Source organism: Mya arenaria, chromosome 4 (assembly GCF_026914265.1).
Source record: "Mya arenaria isolate MELC-2E11 chromosome 4, ASM2691426v1".
In the NCBI taxonomy this organism is placed as follows: Eukaryota; Metazoa; Mollusca; class Bivalvia; order Myida; family Myidae; genus Mya; species Mya arenaria.
The window spans coordinates 49,310,113-49,331,134 of NC_069125.1; the positions used below are offsets into that span (position 1 = coordinate 49,310,113).

Consider the following 21,022-nt stretch of genomic DNA (forward strand, 5'->3'; position numbering starts at 1 on the left):
ACATGGTTCGACACCATTACAAAACAAGAACCCTGCGAATTTGAATATGCCTCTAATAATAAATAATTAACTACAGAGATACATTTCACTAAGTGTTTTTTCCCAACTCATTTCTGCAACGGGGCTAGGGCCCTTATTGATCATATAAATTTGCAAACAAAGAAAACACACAAAACCCCCTTTATAGATCTTGTGTTTGAATAATTTAAAGAGAATAAGAATGCTTTTTAACATATCTTTATTAAGAGTGAATGTTTTTTTGGCTTGTAATTTATCTGAATTTTTTTGGAATTATGAGATTTTTTTTATATAATTTATAGGATTATGAATGGGGTCAAATCAGATATTATGCTCATGAACAAGTGCAATCAATACACTTAAGGTTTATATAGCATTAATTCTACAGTATCAGGGTTTGAATTTAACTTTGAGGAGCACTCGCAAAATTTTGCGAGATCTTTTTGAGGCAACTCGCAAAATGAAAAATCAACTTGCAATTTTATTATTTGCTTTATTCCCTTATAATATTGTCTAATTAAAGTAGAAATTTACACTTAAGACATATTATGAATATTAAAAAGTATCAATCTTGACTGACTCGACTACTAGAACTTGTTGATGGTTTATTCTTTTTGGGGGGTACAGAAAGACTTATCAGATGCTGGCCGCTTTTCGATAATAAAGCTGTCCAATAATTTGACATTGTTCACTTTGTATATTTACCCTCGCCATCTGGTAATACCCAGTCGGCAAGCACGCTACAGATTTCATGAAGTCTATAAGTATTAAAAACAATAACATTATAAATTTAGAATAAATAAAAGCAACAGTAAATGTAGTGTGGATGCTTTGGACCATAAAATATATCGATCGACGATGTCAAACTTTGACAGTTGGGCGGAAATATATTCAAAGGTTGATGGGGTTTACATAAAGTGCGCGAAAGCACTAAATTTAGCCAATGATGGAGCTAGGTGATTACGTCATTTGTATTCACTTTGTATTATGCACGCCTCGGAGCATGCCGGAAAGATTCAAGATAAAACTCGGCCTTTTCCGTATTTGTTCTATTTTTGAAAACTTACTTGAGCGTGACTCCTTACTGTCTTCTTTATACTGGTAGTGTAAACATGCCACTTATAGGCTGTTTACGCTCTACTACGTAGCGGAATTAAGTTCGTGTTTATTCTACTTTTCTTTTAACGTTTTGTGGTCTAAAAAAGAAAACTCGCAGAATTTTGCGAGCTTGAATAAAAGTCACTCCCAATTTGCAAATGTCGCTTGCATTTTGCGAGTATGCAAGTCTAAATTTGAACCCTGAGTATGTACAGGTGTGTCCCAGGTGGACGAGTGGTTAATGACTTAGCCTGTTAATCCGTCGACCCTGGTTCGATTCCCTAAACCGGCAAGATATCTTTGGGTTTTTTTGAAAGGTTTATCTAAGATCAGTAAATACTATCTTTTAAATTCAATCGATCTGCCAAATATCATTGACAGTGAAGACAAATGTTAATTAAATGTCATTATATGATTAAAATAATGCATCAAAAAAAGTTTGAAAATCCTGGATCTGCCACTGTTATCCAATGTTGGAATAACAAATGCTGAACATGAAAAGCACTCACGGTGAATATGGTCAAATTTCGACAAATCAAGGGCCATAACTCAAGGGTTGTTGATCTAACTGTCTAGCTATAAGCCCCTAACCATTGTTACTAATTTTAGAAAGATTGGTGGAGTAATGATCAAGTAAGAATTAGGACAAATTAAATCAGTAATTTTTTACAAATCAAGGGCCATATTATTTTGCCAATCTTCATTGTGACTATGGTTGATCAAATGGTTGTTAAAGCTTCGATAAGAAATACTCAAATTAGAGAGAGAACAAAGTGAATTGGTCAAATTTTGACAATTCAAGGTCCAATAGTAGGATTTGGCTGTTGAGTGAAATGAGGCCTGCTATTATGCAAAGAAACATTGTGAACAAGTTTGGTTAAGATTGGATAAAAAATGCTCAAGTCAGAGAGCGGATATATAAGAGTGATGCCAGACAAAATGATATAGATCTGCCAGGATTTGCAGGCGACATAATGAGTTGGTTATGACATTGTTGGTGTTGCTCTCCAGGGTAGCTTGCCAATAAAGGAACACCCGTGTGGCTCCCCAAATCAGACACAATTACCCTTTCTAAACCACTCAGAAATCTAACAGCCTAATTAAAAGCTTAGCTAAAACTTCTTTCAGGGAAACTCAAAAAAGAAATTTCAAACCTCTTACAATATTAATTCTGTTGATAAGGTCTGAATTTTTCTGAGAGATCTAAGACTGACAAAGGTCATCCCAATCTGGTATTCATGTAGCTTTAATTACCTGTATAGCAGGTGTATAATGGTTACTGATACTTATCGGAGTGTTCAGGTCTTCAGCTGGAATGTTGTCTCTGGACTGTAGAAACACAGCCTATCTATCCAGCAATTATTTATATAGCTTACTGGCCTCTGCCAAGATTCAAAGAAAATTGAGATGGCCAGAAAGCAAAACACTGTTTATCAGGTTTTGAAGATCATATTTGCTTTTTAAACCATTAACATTCACTTGCTGTATTTATTTCTTATCACCATGAAAGTTCTAACATGAAAAGAGCTTTCAGCAAAGTGCAATGTATACTTTTTCATTGAAAAAAAACAACAACGAAGATACAATGATGCATCAAGAGCATCTACTGTCCCAAAATACTCCCATCCTATTTTTAGGACACCCAAGTTCGGTTACAATGGTTGTACGTTAGCCAAATTTAGAAAGCAGACTCTGTAAATACAATTTTTGCCAATTCGACAGTCATAACTCTGGAGAGACTAAGACGATATGGCTGGTTATCAAACTTGACCCGAGATATTCTGCCCATAAACATATTTCTAAATTTGGAGATGATCGGACAAAAGCTTCTAAAGATAGTATTTGAACAAGACTTGATTTTAGGTAACTTCTATAATTTAAGGGTGATAACTCTCCAGAGACTGGAGCAATATAGCTGATAAACAGACTTGCGCAAGATATAATGCTTAAAAAAAAATAATTGATCAGACAGGACCAATTTAGGTAATTAGACAATTAAAGGGCTATAACTCTCAAGTGATTTGAGTGATTTGGCTGGTTATCGATAAAATCCAAGATACTATGCCCATACACATTCTGACCAAATTTGGTGATGATTGAACATATGCTTCTTAAGTTAATGATGGGATAACAAAATGGATGCGCCTGCCAAACTATAAAACATCTTGTTCTATGAACAGACGTAATAATTGGCAGCTGACAAATAGATTTCAGAACCATGGTGAGTAAATTTTGAAACATGTTCAAACATTCTTTTTCCAGGAAAGTTTTTTCCTAAGATCTTGAATGTCAGTAGGAGGCAATAATAAAATAAGCAGAAGATGTTTTCCACTGATAAAAGTGTCACTGAGTGAAAAAACATCAGATGGGTTGATCTCATAACCTTTCCTAGATTTTCTCTCTCAATAAATTCTGAAAATTAAATCAAACATACATAGAGAGAACAGGAACAACTATGGGAGATAAAATGGATTTTGGGGGAGAAATGATTTCCCCCAGTAATTGTCTAAAGGGAGAAAACTGCAGTTGTTCCTCTGACATGCATTACTAACTAGCAAATTATCTCCCATGATCTTAGGATACTTGTCTCCCATAGAAGGTGTTTACATTGTGAGCACTGACAATCATAACGGCAGGCATTCAAATGATCTATACAACACTCCACTTGACAAACATCTGCACAAAGACAGGCGAAAACAAAATCATTACCAGTCTTTCATATTGAGACAAAACTTTCCAATTAGGCCAGTGCTTTTTTCAATTAGTCTCTGCCTAATTAGTTATATCGAACACAGCAGTGCAATAATATTGTTGATACAGCTTTGACAAACAAATAATGACATTTCATTTGAAAGGTAGAATACCAGAGCACTTTGCAAAAATAGCCTTTTTTTTAACAAAAGAACAAAGTACACACCTCCCACCTTCTGCAGCCAGTTCACCTACACAGAACAGAAAGAAGATTTCTATGTTAGGTGCTGACGTTAATGATGTAAATAATTATATTTCTGAAAAAATATGATAGAAATAACAATCTAATGTTTTTTATTGTAGTCTCCTTACATGAATGGTTACATATCTGAAATTCATAACAATAAAAATATTATCAGCGTAATAAAAAAATACTAATTAGCATTAAAATGACAATTTTACAATTAGCTGTTATGGTCAGGGCAAATATACCATGAACAATGGCATGTTGTACAACTTGTTAACTTGGGGAAAAGTCAAACATAGATCTTCTTTCACTTTCAAGCTTCAGCAGTGTGAAAATAATAATCCAAATAAAATACAAGCTTAAAGATTCATAACACAAAACTGTACAAGAATTGCTGTACACAGGAAACGTGAAAAGAACCGTTTTAAGTTAATAAGCTCAAGCTAATATTGCACATTTACCCAGCAAGAAATCGTCCTTCTAGCAAATCATTCAAACAGGTAGTTCTGTTTTAGATATCTACAACATGGAAAAAGCTAGTGCAAGCCCGCCTGCATATTTCCCCTCATTTCTTGCTCATAAACTATCAACCTGATGGCTGCGAACAATCAGTTACACTCTCTGCCTTGTAATAACTGTTCCCATGATACAGGTGTCAAATTATAAACATACATTTTCATGTAACAACAATCATATACAGTCATGAACATGTATTTCAAGTGATACAGAGGGTCATGAAAAAGTGGTTAGATATAACACAGAAAAATGAGCCCCATATACAATGTTACAAGGTTAATTGCATCTCACCATTTCAGGTAAATCTAAATTGCTCGCTCATGTGCTATTTGTAAAATATATGAAGGGCTTTTTCTGCCCATTTTGGGAAAAAGACCCTAGACATTTTGGGAAATTTTGCGTCGTGAAAATGCCAAAATTAGGAAATTTAACAGTTAAAAGAGAAAGCTGTCTAGTCTCCTGTGAATTAGGAAATAATTTAGTATTAGTTTATTTTCCCTTTAAAGACCAAAAAAATATCAATCCTTGGGGTGTAAATATCTATTGCAATAAATCATGACAGATAATATTTCATACTGATCCCTGAATGTGATTAAAATCAATGATTTTCGAGTTCAATTATCAGAAAAAGTTTACATCACATATTAATTAGGATGTTGAAAATGAACCAGTACAGGTAAAAAGACTTCCTAAAAAAAAAAAATAATAATAATTTTTATTTTGATTAGGATTTTTTTCTGAAGAGTGGGAAAAATATCTTATATTTTGCTTTGGGAATGGGTCCGATAGTCGGACCCGTGGGTACTATAGAAAAAGCCCTGATGTGTATTTTTTAAACTAAATATTTAATTACTTTGACCCTGTCCAATTGCATTTGTCTCCAGGTATTCTCAGAAGTAAGTTAAACTTTATATATTTGCACTTTTCACAAAGCAGATATAAAACTACAATGTTATGCAATATACACCACCAAAGTATTACTCTAAACACAGCCAGTATAAAGAATGTCAGGTCAGCTACCTGATAAAAAATATTGATAGATATAACGTAACAGTTTTGGGGACCTAAGTTTAGCTCTCTCTGTCACAATTTTGACCCTGCTTTCTGAAATCATGGTAAATGTTGACATGTAGTTAATTCAGTAAGACAGCATCGTTGTGAACCTGGAAGAGTCTTGGGTCGTCTGGATCAATTGGAAAGGCCCATGACATTTTTTAAAGACTTATGTGCGTCCAATAAGCATTTTTGGCCGTTGATGGGTAATCGTGTTGAACTTTACCTTAACTAAAAACTAACCGGAACTGACAAAATTTACTGTCTCCCTGAACACCTAATTTGATGATGCCTTCAAACTATAATCTTTTCAATGACTGGATGACATGAGAGATAATGGCTGTTAAAACTGAGTACTGCAGTATTTCGCAATGCAAAGGCCTGGTAGGCTGGAGTTTTAATTTACCTTTATATACATTATTTTTAACTTATACATGATATACAATTATGAAAGTTGATCTAATGTGTTTGGTTACTTCTAATTTAGTTTAGTTCGATTGTGCGGACATCTGAGAGCCAATATAAATTACTCTTGAGTATCTTTCTTGGCTAAAAACCAGTACGGTGTCCTTTCAAGAGGAGATGAGAAATTACCATTAGTGGGTATTGAACCAATAACCTCTTGGAAGAGATGCCGACACCTATACCACTTGGCAACTCTCTGGGTCTCTCAAAGTTCATTTCATTGAAATAGGCACTAAACTAAGCTCTAGGCCCTACAGATTGCTAAAAAATAAAGTAAGGAGTGATGATGGGCATCAGTTCATGTAAATGACATTTTTGATCTATAATTGTAAAAATAATTGAGTTTCTACATGGATCATACACAATAAAAGCCATGTAACTGCTGCAGTACAATTTGATGCTCAAACAAACAGTGACGAAATCTCTGATCTTACATTGGGTATATAAGGTATTATTTTGTGAGAAGTGAGAGAAATAATTCTTTATAATACTAGATTTCAAGAAAATCTTATGATTAACTGCTAATCACCTTCATTAATGCCTCAGTCACACAAACATGATTTATACTGCCTTTCTTGATAGGACCATTGATTAAAATTTGTCAAAAGTCTGATCAAGGTCCTGTGATTCATGGCTGGAAATTCAAAAAAATAAAAACATTTCATCATGACAACAATCAGATAGTGTTCAGGAAGCGTCCAGATTTAGCAGTTCCCAGACAAATTTGTCCCAATTTTTCCTTCTCAATCCGTTTGTATCTTTTGCATGATATAAAATGACCGAATCTGTCCCGACAACGTCCTATATGCGATCTGACTGAGATCAGACAGTGGCATGACAGTGAATGGACCCTGACACGACATCCACAAGATCAGGACGCAATCTGGACTCTATCGGCAAGAAACGAATATGAAAAAAAATTCAGATCATACCCATTCCACAGGACACCATCCAGATAACACAGAACATTGTTACAATTTTGATCAGATACAGCAGAATCTATCCCAACATAGCTGATTGTCATCCAACTACTAAGACAAGATTGGCTGATTTCCTGAATGTTAAGGGACGCACCTAACTGTCAGGAGTGCCTGGCCAACTTCTCTAGACCATAAACTATCCTCTCATAGAATTCTGTTACAAGACTGCGTTCAGACAAAGCATTCCAGAACATTGTGGATAGTACTCTGACTTTTAACTTTTATTGTGTCGAAATGCTGTCTGATCTCAATAGGTGTGACCACCTCATAATAAACTCATTTATTCAACAGAAAAATAAAAGAAGCAACAATCTAGCACAACATTATTCCAATAACACTCATCAGCACAACACTTTGTTGAGAATGTGTTGTGGGGCAGGGGGGGGGGACCTATTTTTCCAGCTAAGTGACCCCCGATGACCTGCTTAAATGCAATAAAAGGATTTTATTCAGATGCAAAGTAAGTTGTAAATGGAGGTACCTAGCCATTAATATTCTTGAGGGACTTCTGCGTCCGGGAAATCTCTGGATGCCTTAATGAGACACCAGCAATAGCCCAATAACCAAATCAGAGTTAACCGTCTCCGTGGCCTAGTGGTTAAGCGTCCGCCTACGGAGCGGGAGGTCCTGGTTTCGATCCCTGGCCGCGTCATACCAAAAGACATTAAAAATTGGTATAAGTAGCTCCCTTGCCTGGCGCTTGGCATTTAAAGGGTAGTGCTTGAGAAAAGTGGTGTACTCAGTACTGGTTTAACCCAGGAAAGTTGTACCCCGTGTATCGGTGCTTTACACCGAGCACGTAAAAGAACCAAGGGGTCTCTTCGAAAAAGAGCTAGGGTATCGCACCCGGACTTCCTTGTATCCCACCACTGTCTCTTCAGCGTGCTGTCCCTTCAGCAAAAACAAAGGACCCCATTGGAAATAAGTGCTTGCACTTTCATGGGTTATTCTTGACCGCAAGGTCTGAAGAAATTCATTTCACCATTCCATTGTAACCACTGCTCCCCTAGGTCCGGGGAATAGCCGGGACTTTGTCTTTCAGTCCAGCCAAGCCCGGGTAAAATCCCGCCCTGTGGGAACAAATTGCTGATTAAAAGCCCACTAAATGCCCCACACCCCAGGGACCCTAGATGGCTGGTGCATTAACTGAACACATAATTTGGATGATATTTGATTTTACGACATCTGCATATACCGTTTAAATGTAAACCACACAGTAAGACAAATGGTTTACGGAGCGAGTACCATCAGTTAAACTTCTACAAGTGGACATAATACTTTAATCCATATTCCCAATAAATCAGATTTTTATATTCATAAACCATGCAGAAAAGAAGATCACTCTTTTTTAACTACAAAACTTCAAAAGTTTTAGTCTTAGTCACTCGGAGATTGAGAAGATTTTTTTTTTACTAGTGTTCATGAAAGTCATTCAGTAAAACAAAAAAAGTTAGTTCTAATCTTCATTAGAACTCAAAGGGAATAAACAAAACTGGATCTTTAAATGTTCAATCAACGCATGACTAAAATTTGAGTAACAAACCGAAGATTAGAGAAATGTTGGATAAGCACAAAGAAAACAAACATTCTTTCGGACAGACATGTTCTCACTTCAGAGGCGTAGCTACATTGAAATGACTCAAATAAGTTATAAAAAATTGTATAAAGATAACAGCTATAACAAGAACTTACTCTTGATTCGTTAAATTCTTCCTTAAGGAGCCAGGAAGCTAATAAAATAGACTTATTCACCGCTTGATCGCCATCAAATGTTGTTTTGAGGTCAAGGTCTTTATTTAAGGGAAGCTACTCTCAATTACTATATAGCACTGTTAGTAATCAAGCAGCATTGCGCTCCCTTTGTCCACACTACCACATATATATCTAAAATGTAGCATTAGTTGTGACTAAAATGATATAATTGATAATAAATGTGTTGTTACCCTGATCGAAGTCATTGTCCATCAGTCGAACCGGAAATTAATCATTAATTCAGCAATATTCCTGGAGCTGATTCTAGCAGCCAAGTATAGCTATTAATATTAGGAACAGTGTTACTAATATTATATGCTTGCCATATGAATTGCATGTAATATTGTTTTGTACTTCTCTTGAAACAAATGTTACTGTGACAATTAAATGTGAATATGTGTGTGTGTCAATCAAACTATCACAATAACCACACTATAACAAATTTGGCATCAATATTTAAGCGTTGTTACTTACATGTTGGTATTTCTCCTCTGCATGGTGAGCCTTCTGCCTTCGTTCCTCTAGCTGGTACTCCATCTCTCGGATACGCTCCGACTGAGCCTCTACCTGGTCTGTTAACACACTGACCTGTAATGGACCCGCAGTACATGTTGGTTAAAGTCCGCAACACTGTGAGACTTCTGCCAGCTTTTGCAACATTCAATGAATAATACAAACTGTGACATGTGAAACTAGCAAAGGTGTTTGGGTGTTAGAAATATGTGCTGGCAAGTTTTAACAAGAGCTGTCGTACGCCAGTGCACTCAATTATATGCCGCTTTCTCTCAGAAATGTATACAATAATGATGTAATATGTGCCTGTCAAAAGCAATAAAAACAAAAGTCAAATTAAAAAGTAAACAAAAAATGCTGCAATGTGACAAAACCAGGTTTTCAATGATTGACAGTAGAACTTTAATCTTTGTTCTGAGATTCAGTTACATCTGGGTTTTTTTTTCTATTTTTAGTAACAGTGACCTTGATTTTGACCCTAGGGGCCCCAAACCCAATCCCATGGATCTCCTCCATAAACTCTTCCTACATACCAAGTTTGGTCACAATATGTTAACCTTACCATATTATACTATGCATAGGATGCAGTTTTTTACGCCAGATTATCGTCTAAATATTTCCTGCGTCTTTTCTATGCTATTAGGATTTTATCAGTTTTTCACAAGTCCATTTCAGGCTGAAAATGTCGGACCGGAGACGAACGCGGTAATGGTAAGTACCGATACTGTGTCCACCGAAGAGAACAACTGACGTAGGTAAAATCACGCAAGTTAATTTAACACACGCAGAAATATATTGAATGTTTACTTTAAAATGATTTATTGAGAAATAAATTGAAAACAAACATGAGTGTTTACTTTTTTACAAAAGGGACGCTAATTACAAAAACTCGATGTGAGTCAGCGCTTTGACTGGATTGAGTTATAATGGCAATGGAAAATCAGGATATGAGGTATTTAATATAAATTAAACGTTGTTCACGATTTTAACATTTCGATATTTTAAAAAACACTTTGATGTATGGTACTGTTTTGAGATAATAATAAAGGAATGTGCATGACGCAAAGCAGCATTATTGTCACTATCAAATCTTTTCAAATGTGCAAAGGTGTGAAAAACACCTGCTGTCTGTCATTAGAAAAACATCAATAGAACGAACTATTGTGATGGTGATACTGAATGGTTGTTTGTTCGCACTTTAGCAGGTGTTTTAATACTAAGCTGAGGGTGTTGACATTTTGAGAACATTCACGCATACTATAAGACTTATATCATTGTTGTTTACGATACACCGTCAGAAGACGACGAAGGCGAATTGAAGAAAAGCGTCATCAGGTTGACAGAATAAAACTGTATTATTACCTGTGCTACTGTTACTTTTCTTGCGTATATAATGTATAAATTTACTTGAAATAAACAATGAAGAACATATTAGTTTGCTGTTAAATTTTATATCGTTTGGTTTATATTGACCTTTGCCATTTTCACGATCCCAAAAATTAAATCGTCAAAACAAATATGGCGGATACTCGACTTTTTTTTTACCAAATTTTTTGCCTGCGTCCTATCTATGCTAGCGTCCTATACATAGTATAATACGGTATTTAAAGATATTCAGTACCGAACGGTAGGCATCCAATGAAAGGTCTCTATAAAACTACCTTTATACCAAACTTGGTTAAAATATGTCAACTCTACTAAAGTTATTCAGTACCAACCATTTTTCTATTTTCTACAGTGACCTTGACCTTCGACCTAGGGGCCCTAAACACAATCCCATATTTCAATTATTCAGTAATATCCATTTTTCTATTTTAAGCAACAGTGACCTTGACCTTGACCATGACTCTCGGGGCCCCAAACACAATCCCATGAAAGGTCTCTATCAACTGTTCCTGTATACCATGTTTGGTCACTCTATGTCAACTCTACGTAAGTTATTCAGTACCAACCATTTTTCTATTTTCTACAGTGACCTTGGCCTTGGACCTAGGGGCCCTAAACACAATCCCATTAATGGTCTCCATAAATTCTTCCTATAATCCAAGTTTGGTCCCCCTGAACAGTGATGCACGATTTCACTTTGTGAAATCCTGGTTAAAATATACAATGTGCCTGTCATAAGCACTTAAATAAAAATAAAAAAAAGATCAATCAAGGATATAGGAGTTGTAAGTGAAAATGTCAACTTGCCCTAAAACTTTTTACCTAACTCTGAACCTGGAACAAGTAGTAAAGTCTTCTTATTCTTCAAATAGTCGAGCTACAAAAGCCTCTGTGACAATCTTGTAAAACCATTGAAAACATACCTGTAGTGTGAGACTATTCTTGTCATGCTCGAGGCGACGCGCCCGGTCCTCCACGCTCTCGTGCATGTACCCATTCACCTGAAAATACAAACAACACTCATGTAAATTTGTGTTAGTTAGTAATGTACGGTTAACTTTACTGTGGTGTCCACTTGTAATGGTATGATTTTCTCTAACCTCAAAAGCTACATCAAAGACACATTCAAATTCAAATTCAAATCACACTATCTTATTACACTTATTTTTCACTTCTCTTTTATCTATTTTTGAAAAATTCCACATGATAAATATGATTTCTTAAACTTTTTTTACAGTATTGCTACCAATAAACTTCAATATCTTACCTCTTTATTGCATGTTAAATATCAAAATCAAAGTGTACTTTGTGACATAAAGGTAGACTAGGAGATATTTTTTTCACAAAAGCACCAAAACAAACCACAACTTAACATTGAGAATGAGAGAACCCCTGGAGATTGACAAGCTAGAACAATATACCTGACCAGAACTGTCAGTTGTCATCAACACTTCTCCATCTACAGTTCTTTGAAAATCTGTTTCCATGGAAACAGAGCTTGCTCTAAAATATTCAGCATAGTCACAAGCAAGCCCTAGAATAAGGTACTGAATGTTAAGTCCTGTATTCAGCATCCCTTTATTTTAAGATAAGCCAAGAATAAGACGTCATAAACATATAAGTATATTAAAATCAACTCTTTTTTAGTCACAGTAACAGTAATTTGTCCACACAAATATATATTCTTTAAACTACAAGTACAGTCTACCACAATGACACAGAGAATGATATTCCATGAAATTGCACATACTGAATTAATTTCTCTGAAACATTGCAAAAACAGTAGCAGTTTATTAATCTGAACAAAACACTAATACACTGTGGTTTATTTTCATGCCTGATTTGCTGATTCATGGATGAAAGAATAACCCATTAAACTCCATCAACAAACAGTAATCAACTGTTACAATAAATGAAAGGGTCAACAAGGAAATGTAAAGAGTGCTTATAATAAACACATTATTTGCCTACCATATTTGTTCTTGTGACCCAACAATTGTGTTTGGTAACATCATTATGGGCAGGTGTACACACAGTTTGTCCACTCCTCCTTAGGTCAGAGAGAGCTTCGGAGGACATAACGTCAACATGGGGAAGGAATTCCTGAGTAACCAGTGCCAATCATTTGTAAAGGTTAAAATACCCAGGCTTTATAAATTTAAGTCAACGAAAAATAGTCTCTGAGAGGAAAAAGTAGATAGTTGTTAAGCATTATAAGATTCATGAAGCTTTGGCAGTTTTTGTGCTACAACTCAGTGATTTAACACCTTTGATTAATGGTGAAAGTTAAGCTGGCCCATAAAGGTCATCAAAGTTGAAAAAAAACCTTCTAAGAAAGTTGAGGATGTTCTAAGTAAAATTAGAATAAACAGAAAAATACTATGGTATGTTAGATCTCATCACAATATAACACATCAATGTTTTACCATGAAACATAGCCAATTTAATTCTGTGTTATTACTTGTTCCAAGTGAAAATTTGCCACATTTAATACTGTTTATATAAGAAAAAAGTGACAAGGGCTCTGGTGCATCTCAAAGAATAAATACGGTAGTTCCAAACCAAAGATGTGGTCTATCAACAGATTATTTCCAGATAAAACATATGGCACATTTTACAGGTAATCTGATAAACTAAACTTATCATGAACTTATCAAATCCTTCTATTTTTACACGAAAAAATATATACAGAAAATATTATAAGAAAAACTATGCCATATGGGCACAAGTTTTTTTGTGTTTTTTTTTGTTTTTTTTGTGCAAGCCATAATATTGATTTAATGTGGTACATTATTCTTCACAAGATCTATTATTAGTTAATTACCCGATTCACAAATGCACACTTTAATACGTGATGATATTAATTATAGAAAACAACAAAAACAGCCACCAAAGAAAAAAATATATTAGGTAAAAAAATACTGGAAGCTGTAAGTTTTATATTGCGAAACAGAAAACATAGAAAACAATGTTTAACAATAATTGTGAGGTCTATAACTTAAAAGGATTTACCTGGCACGCCACGGGAAATCCGTGCAGGGAATGTGAGTAGCGAAGATTTGTTCGCCTGTGATCCATTTTCACGTGCAGGTCAGTTCTTACTCACATTTGCAAATCCATTTTTTTCTAAACAACTAAAGTTAAGTCCATTAAATCTTCTTTACATCGCTGTTTTATCCAGTACAATAAAAACTTATAAAATACTTGCAATTTTGGTATATACCATTTCAACATATACATTTAAAACCAATCTTGAACTTTATTAGGGAAACAAGATACTAATTGTTTGGAATGGTATTTGCTTTGTTATCACAAAATCGAAACCAACATTAAAGAGTTTTTGATCTTGCAACAAAATATATCACATTTCAACTGCAGTCCAAATTCTCACTAGTTAAATCAAACAATCATCTTACTTCTATGAAAATATCTTTGATCGGGAGATTTAAATGTCTACATGTTTTTAAATGGCATTGCCCTTATTAAAATTTTGTTCCAAAGAAGTCAAACTGTTATTTTGCTATCTAAACAAGTTGCTTGATAGTGAACACATGTGACCAAGACAACTTGGAGCATTCTCTTCCCAGGGGGTCAGGAAAGACGTGATTTTTTGATGGTTTGAGAGAGTTAGAATTTTTCTTTCTGAGATTTCTTTTACTCCGATACATCAGATGTTACAAAAGTAATTTCATGACTTTAGCAAAAATATATTATTGTTAAATGAATGTATTAGGAATAATTTTTTGTGCCGTTTACTGTGAAAGTGTCACTGTTTTGTCATACCTTGAATTCAAGGAAGACGGTGCTTGCAATAGGCAGCCAAGCTATTAAGATTAACAATATTCATAAACATAGAACCATTTCTGATCATGCTCAGATTTTTTCAATATTATCCAACCTTGCCTGATATTGCCTTGTTATCACGATTAACAATATTTTCGAGAATATCAGAGAAAGCCAAGTCGTAACATACAATATATATATTTCTCAATATAGGAGAATTTTTTTGGAAAAACTATATTTTATAAGCTGAGGCTTAGAGTAATTTCCATTGACACAAGTTCCCTTAAAACATGACTTCGTTTTGATATATATCACAAAATCAGTTCTTTCAGTAGACATTAAAAAACATATTTACTTATTGGAAAAAACATTGTTCTTAAGACGCATGCATATTCCACAATCCTTCACCAGATATGAGAAAAATATGCAGAAATCACCACACATAAACTAATTATTGCCATACCACCCACTTTGGCCTGCAACCAATCTTTTCTTTCTGCAAACTGGATGTCACAGAATATTTCACATTTTTTTCCATGAGAATTTGAAATACAAATAAGTAAACAGATATAATTTTAGCAATTATCCTCATTTAGAATTTTTCTTTGAATAATCATAACTCTGTCACGCAAAGAACATTTCTTCGAATGATCACATTTCACTCACGCACAGAAGATTTCTTTAATACTAATATTCCATTAACATGTCTCTATAAATTCCCTACCTCTTTTGTCCTTTATAATTGAATTGTTTCATTTCTCTTTGAAAACAACACTTTCACTTTTAAATCCAGAATTTCCGGAAATTCTCTATAAATGTCACTTGAATCATCATTACATTTCATTTCACTCTTCTATGCCACACAACTATGCTACACAACTATGCCACACAACTATGCTACACAACTATGCCACACAACTTTGCCATGCAATTATGCCACACAACTATGCCCACAACCATTCCACTCTTCTTTGTCACACATCTATGCCACACAACTATGCCACATAACTATGTTGCACAACTTTGCCACACAACTATGCCACACAAATATGCCACACAACTTTGCCACACAATTATGCCACACAAATATGCCACACAACTATGCCTTTTGCTTGTAACAGCTATTTGTTGAGCCACTGTTCAAAGAAAATGAAATGTATCCTTCTACTCACAAAACAGATTATGATTATCATGTTCATACCATAACATGTCTTGAAACGTAGACTCAATTGAAAATAATCCAAGACTAAGAATCAAAACCACATCAAATGCAGACAATATAAAGAATTAAAACACATAATTTTTGCACAAATCTACAGAAAATCAGACTGGAAAATACCACAGATGGCACTTGGGAATATTATAAACAGGCTAAATGTCTTACAGTAATGTATGGTCTCACTACACTGATGCATAGATAATTATGTTATGATGGCAATAACTTGCCAAAGTCAACCCCTGAGAAAATGACTTAAACAGTCACTCCTCAATGTTGGTATTTTTAGGTTCATTTTTGTCTGTGATAATTAGTTTGTCTTCCTTTTGCTTCTCATTTATTTAGAGTTTCTATTCCTGAGAAATTATAATTACTATTTCTGTCAAATGCTTTCAACAGGTGAGGTTATCAGTTTATCAAAAATAAAAAATAGAAATATGTATTATATGTAATAAAATATTTCAAGTTTAAAGAAAGCACTCATTTCTCAATGATGTTATTTCCTCAAACCTAGACAGTATTAAAGAAATGTTCAAATCATACATGTAATAACCCGGTTCGTCATTTCCGGTCAGAAAAAAATGAGGTATAAGTCATGAAGAAGATATACAGTGACCTTGAAAACCCCCCACTGATAACAACGTTAAGACCCTTTAACCCATAACCAAACCATTAAATGACTTTATAATCCATAACCCATCTTAAAACCATTTAATGAGTGTATAACCTATTACCAACCTTAAAACTATTCAATGACAATATAACCCATTACCCACCTTAAAACTATTCAATGACAATATAACCCATTACCCACTTTAAAACTATTCAATTATGTTATAACCTATTACCCACCTTAAAACTATTCAATGTTGTTATAGCCTATTTCCCACCTTAAACTATTCAATGACGTTATAACCTATTACCCACCTTAAAACTATTCAATGACAATATAACCTATTTCCCACCTTAAAACTATTCAATGACAATATAACCCATGACCCACCGTAAAACTATTCAATGACGTTATAACCTATTACCCACCTTAAAACTATTCAATGACAATATAACCCATTACCTACCTTAAAACTATTCAATGACGTTATAACCCATTACCCACCTTAAAACTATTCAATGACAATATAACCTATTACCCACCTTAAAACTAATCAATGACAATATAACCCATTACCCACCTTAAAACTATTCAATGACGTTATAACCCATTACCCACCTTAAAACTATTCAATGACAATATAACCTATTTTCCACCTTAAAACTATTCAATGATGTTATAACCCATTACCCACCTTAAAACTATTCAATGACAATATACCGTAACCCATTACCCACCTTAAAACTATTCAATGACCTTATAACCTATTTCCAACCTTAAAACTATTCAATGACAATATAACCCATTACCCACCTTAAAACTATTCAATGAAAATATAACCCATTACCCACCTTAAAACTATTCAATGATGTTATAACCTATTACCAACCTTAAAACTATTCAATGACGTTATAACCTATTACCAACCTTAAAACTATTCAATGACAATATAACCCATTACCCACCTTAAAACTATTCAATGACAATATAACCCATTACCCACCTTAAAACTATTTAATGACCTTATAACCTATTACCCACCTTAAAACTATTCAATGACGTTATAACCTATTACCAACCTTAAAACTATTCAATGACGTTATAACCTATTACCAACCTTAAAACTATTCAATGGTGTTAAAACCTATAACCCATCTTAAAACTATTCAATGTTGTATAACCTATTTCCCACCTTAAAACTATTCAATGACGTTATAACCTATTACCAACCTTAAAACTATTCAATGACCTTATAACCTATTTCCCACCTTAAAACTATTCAATGACGTTATAACCCATTACCTGCCTGAAAATCATTTCATGAGTCATCGTCATTGATGTTATAACCTATTACCCACCTTAAACAACTCAATGACCTCATAACTCATAACACCCTTTAAAGACTGTTAATGATCTCATAACCTACCACTGACCTTAAGAACCTTCAATTGCCTTATAACTCTGCATCAACCACCTTAAAAACTTTACATTTCCAAATCTTTTACACACATCTTATGACCATGTTATGCATTTGATGACACAACAACCCTTTTTACCCTTTAAATATTTCCCACCTTAAAAGCATCATCCATGCCAGCCTGCAGCCAGGAAATGACCGAATCCAGCACTTCCTGTGGCAACCTGCGGACGATCCTTGATCGATCCTCGCACACCTCCAGCGCAAGTTTAAGATCATCTAAGAGCTTGACTATGCGAGCGTCTGTTACACTGGAGCGGGGCCGCAGCGTGTTCTCAGGTGTTGTGGTCAAGGATCCGAAACCATTGCTGCTGTTGTCAAATGTTGTCCCTGAATTTTTTCGTATTGTTTTGAAACATAGAAAAAAAACCTAAAAAAATACTGAATTCTGTTTTACTTTATTGTAGAATTTAATGCAGTTTCATCTTTGATAATAAATTTAAGACATACATACAATACATGTATGTTCGTTTCTGAATGAGATTTTGTGCTTTTTGAAATACACTGTACTTTGTTACAAGGTGTATGCTTTTTACTAATATGACTTTCTAGACATTGTAAGTTTGTCAAATCTGTTAATAGCATCCTTATATCACATATAAAATAATCTCCAACATGAAATGAGTATGGATATCAAACCAGCAATGATGCCGTCCATCTGCTGAAGTGCTGCTGCCAGAATGTCGCTGGCTTCCTGTCCGTTCACTTCCATTAGCCCACAAGAGTTGTTCCCCTTGTTGTCATCTCCTCCACTGAAGGTTGACATGCCTGCTTCTGGGGTAGGTTAGGTCAGTCAGACAGCAGGGGACATCATCAAAACCTTAAGGTATGAAAAATGCATGACTAACAGACTTATCAATTGAGTTACTCCCTTTGTTGTCATCACCTGACTTGTGTGGTCTTAAGTCAGACCATAGGGGACAGCATCGACTAAACAATAATACAAGGTTTACTTAGAAGTGCAATTAAGTTTAATTTTAATATTCAACTATGAATTTGTCACAATTCTGTTCAATAAGTGAACGCATGTATGCAGAAAATTATGCAATCATACTTTTAACACCATAAAGTCATGTTTGGATATCATTTCCAAGATGTCAGATCATTGTAGAACTTAATCTGGAAGTAATTGCTTATAGTCTAAAGGTTGATTAAACATGTCCAACACCTAGCATACAGCTTAAAACTTATGCAACAACATAAAAAAGTATCAGAATATGTTTGTGTTCCTGAAAATTGCCTTAGCTTGAAATGAAAGTTAAGCAATCACTCTATAAGACAGTCAAACATTTTTTCTATACTTTGTTCATGTTAAACAAACATATTAGTCTAACATGTGTGTTTCTATATGGCACATATTTTAACATTGGTATTATCTCTCTACATATATTTCAATGTAAAACCACTTTATACTTTATTAACTCAAACTTTAAATCAATGAATAAAAAAGCCACCTGATAAAATTACTCACAATTTGTGGAAACCTATATGTAATATCATTCCTCATCCACAATTTACCAAAACATATTTCTAGATAGGTCACCCTGGTAACACGTTACACCTTATTAAAGAAATCTTTGAGAAAACATGAAGAGGAAATATATAACTTATCGCCATATTATCACAGGTTATCAAAAGATAACCCAAGGGAGGTAATTCAGAGGAAAAACCTCAGAAAAAAATCAAATCGACTATCTGTAGTAGCAGGTGAAGCTTTTTTTCGCTGGTAAATTGTTTGATTTTATAGCTGATAAGCCCTATCTTGGAAATGATCAGCTCAAACAGACAGGGGCAGGATCTTACTGTGATGATGACTTTAAGTATTAACCTACTGGTTAACTGCAGGTCATGTTTCTGCTTTAAACCAATGTAAATTGATTGAAACTGGCATTTTCCATATTATAAAGTTTTATAATTTATCAATGAAATATTGGTTTTAGGGTCTATAGCTAAAAAGCATGAAAATCAACAAACCATTTAAGTGAACAAACAAGTTAAACACCATATGAAGCCCTCTCTTGCCTTTGAACTTTCATGTAGAATTATAATCATTGATTCTCCTATGAAGCAGTACAATTCTGTATAGTTGATCAAGATGAAATAATTATTAGATTAAAACTGTTTCATGTTCTAAAAATGAATTGAATAGTTATAGAATTTCGACTGGTGTCCACCTCAAAGTTTGTTTTCTTTCATTAAACTCACATGCAGATGAAGAACATTTTTACTAAATTAAACTCAATGAAACATATACTGCCAAATAGGAAATAAGAAAAAGGTATACCTTTACTGCATTTTTCCATTTTTCATATTCTTTTTTCTTTTATAAACATCATTTTTTTTAAGTATGTGAATGTGCAAATCATTATCAAACAAACACTTCTATCCAAAGTAAATGTCTGTATGTACATCAGCACTATATAGAGTCCATGTTTGAACCTACACTAAACTGCTCCCCTGTGGGTTTTCCTATGTTGGTAGACCAAATAATAGTGGTCATTTATTTAATGGGAACATCAAGAGTGGACATTCCACAGTCATGGAGCAAATCTGACAAACTAAGTTATATAATTGTCATATTCAAATAATTATGAGTGCACTGACATGTAATAGATAACAATTTATCTACATAGATACGCAGCTTCCTTCATATGTCAAGATTTATATTAGTAATTTATGTTTAGCACATATAACTACCAGTATTTCAAATTACAATTAATGACCCTGAATTGAATAAAGCAAGCACTTTATAAAACAATTCTTTATACAGTATAATTCAAGAAAATGTATATAATAATATAACCTGATGACTGTCTGTAATGGCAGTGTCAATAAAATTTAACAAACTATACAAATGTTAACTGAAAAAATATGTACCTTGAAATTATTGTGTAATTCCAGTGAAGGTGTTCATATCCAAAATAGTAAATAAGAACATAACCAAACCACCTGACAAAACAAACACCTGTCTTCTTTTTATATAGTCACACAAAAATGGAAACATAAAAGTCTAACTGTTGATTACTTTCCATTCAGTGGCCAGGTCCTGTAATTATATAAAATTACCTAGCTTTTTATACAAAGTTTAATCCTTCAGGCAAGAAGTGATCATTCATTACTTTTAATTCACTAAATATTTTCTAGTTTGTTGTTGGACAAGTTTTATCCAAATACATACAACTATACTTTTTAACAACTAAAACTGTATATTTCT

The 21,022-nt window shown here is 34.1% G+C and overlaps 1 protein-coding gene across 11 annotated transcripts in view; it reads right to left on the minus strand.

The window, feature by feature from the left end:
• The window catches only part of LOC128231216 (liprin-beta-1-like), a 61,046-nt gene extending 40,247 nt beyond the window's left edge, over nt 1-20,799 (minus strand). For 2 of the 11 annotated variants that reach the window (XM_052943738.1, XM_052943739.1), the window contains exons 1-4: nt 18,448-18,603; nt 17,906-18,138; nt 11,643-11,720; nt 9,295-9,408 (exon numbers count right to left, since the gene is read on the minus strand). In XM_052943738.1, the coding sequence (XP_052799698.1) occupies nt 9,295-9,408; nt 11,643-11,720; nt 17,906-18,138; nt 18,448-18,574 (552 nt within the window). In that variant the 5' untranslated portion in view covers nt 18,575-18,603. Of the gene's footprint in view, nt 1-8,760; nt 8,851-9,294; nt 9,409-11,642; nt 11,721-11,986; nt 12,008-12,140; nt 12,222-13,731; nt 13,813-17,905; nt 18,139-18,447; nt 18,629-19,279; nt 19,404-20,685 lie in introns of those variants that run through there. The other 9 variants (XM_052943734.1, XM_052943733.1, XM_052943737.1 and 6 more) reach the window with 9 other exon arrangements.
• Nucleotides 20,800-21,022: the final 223 nt, after the last annotated feature.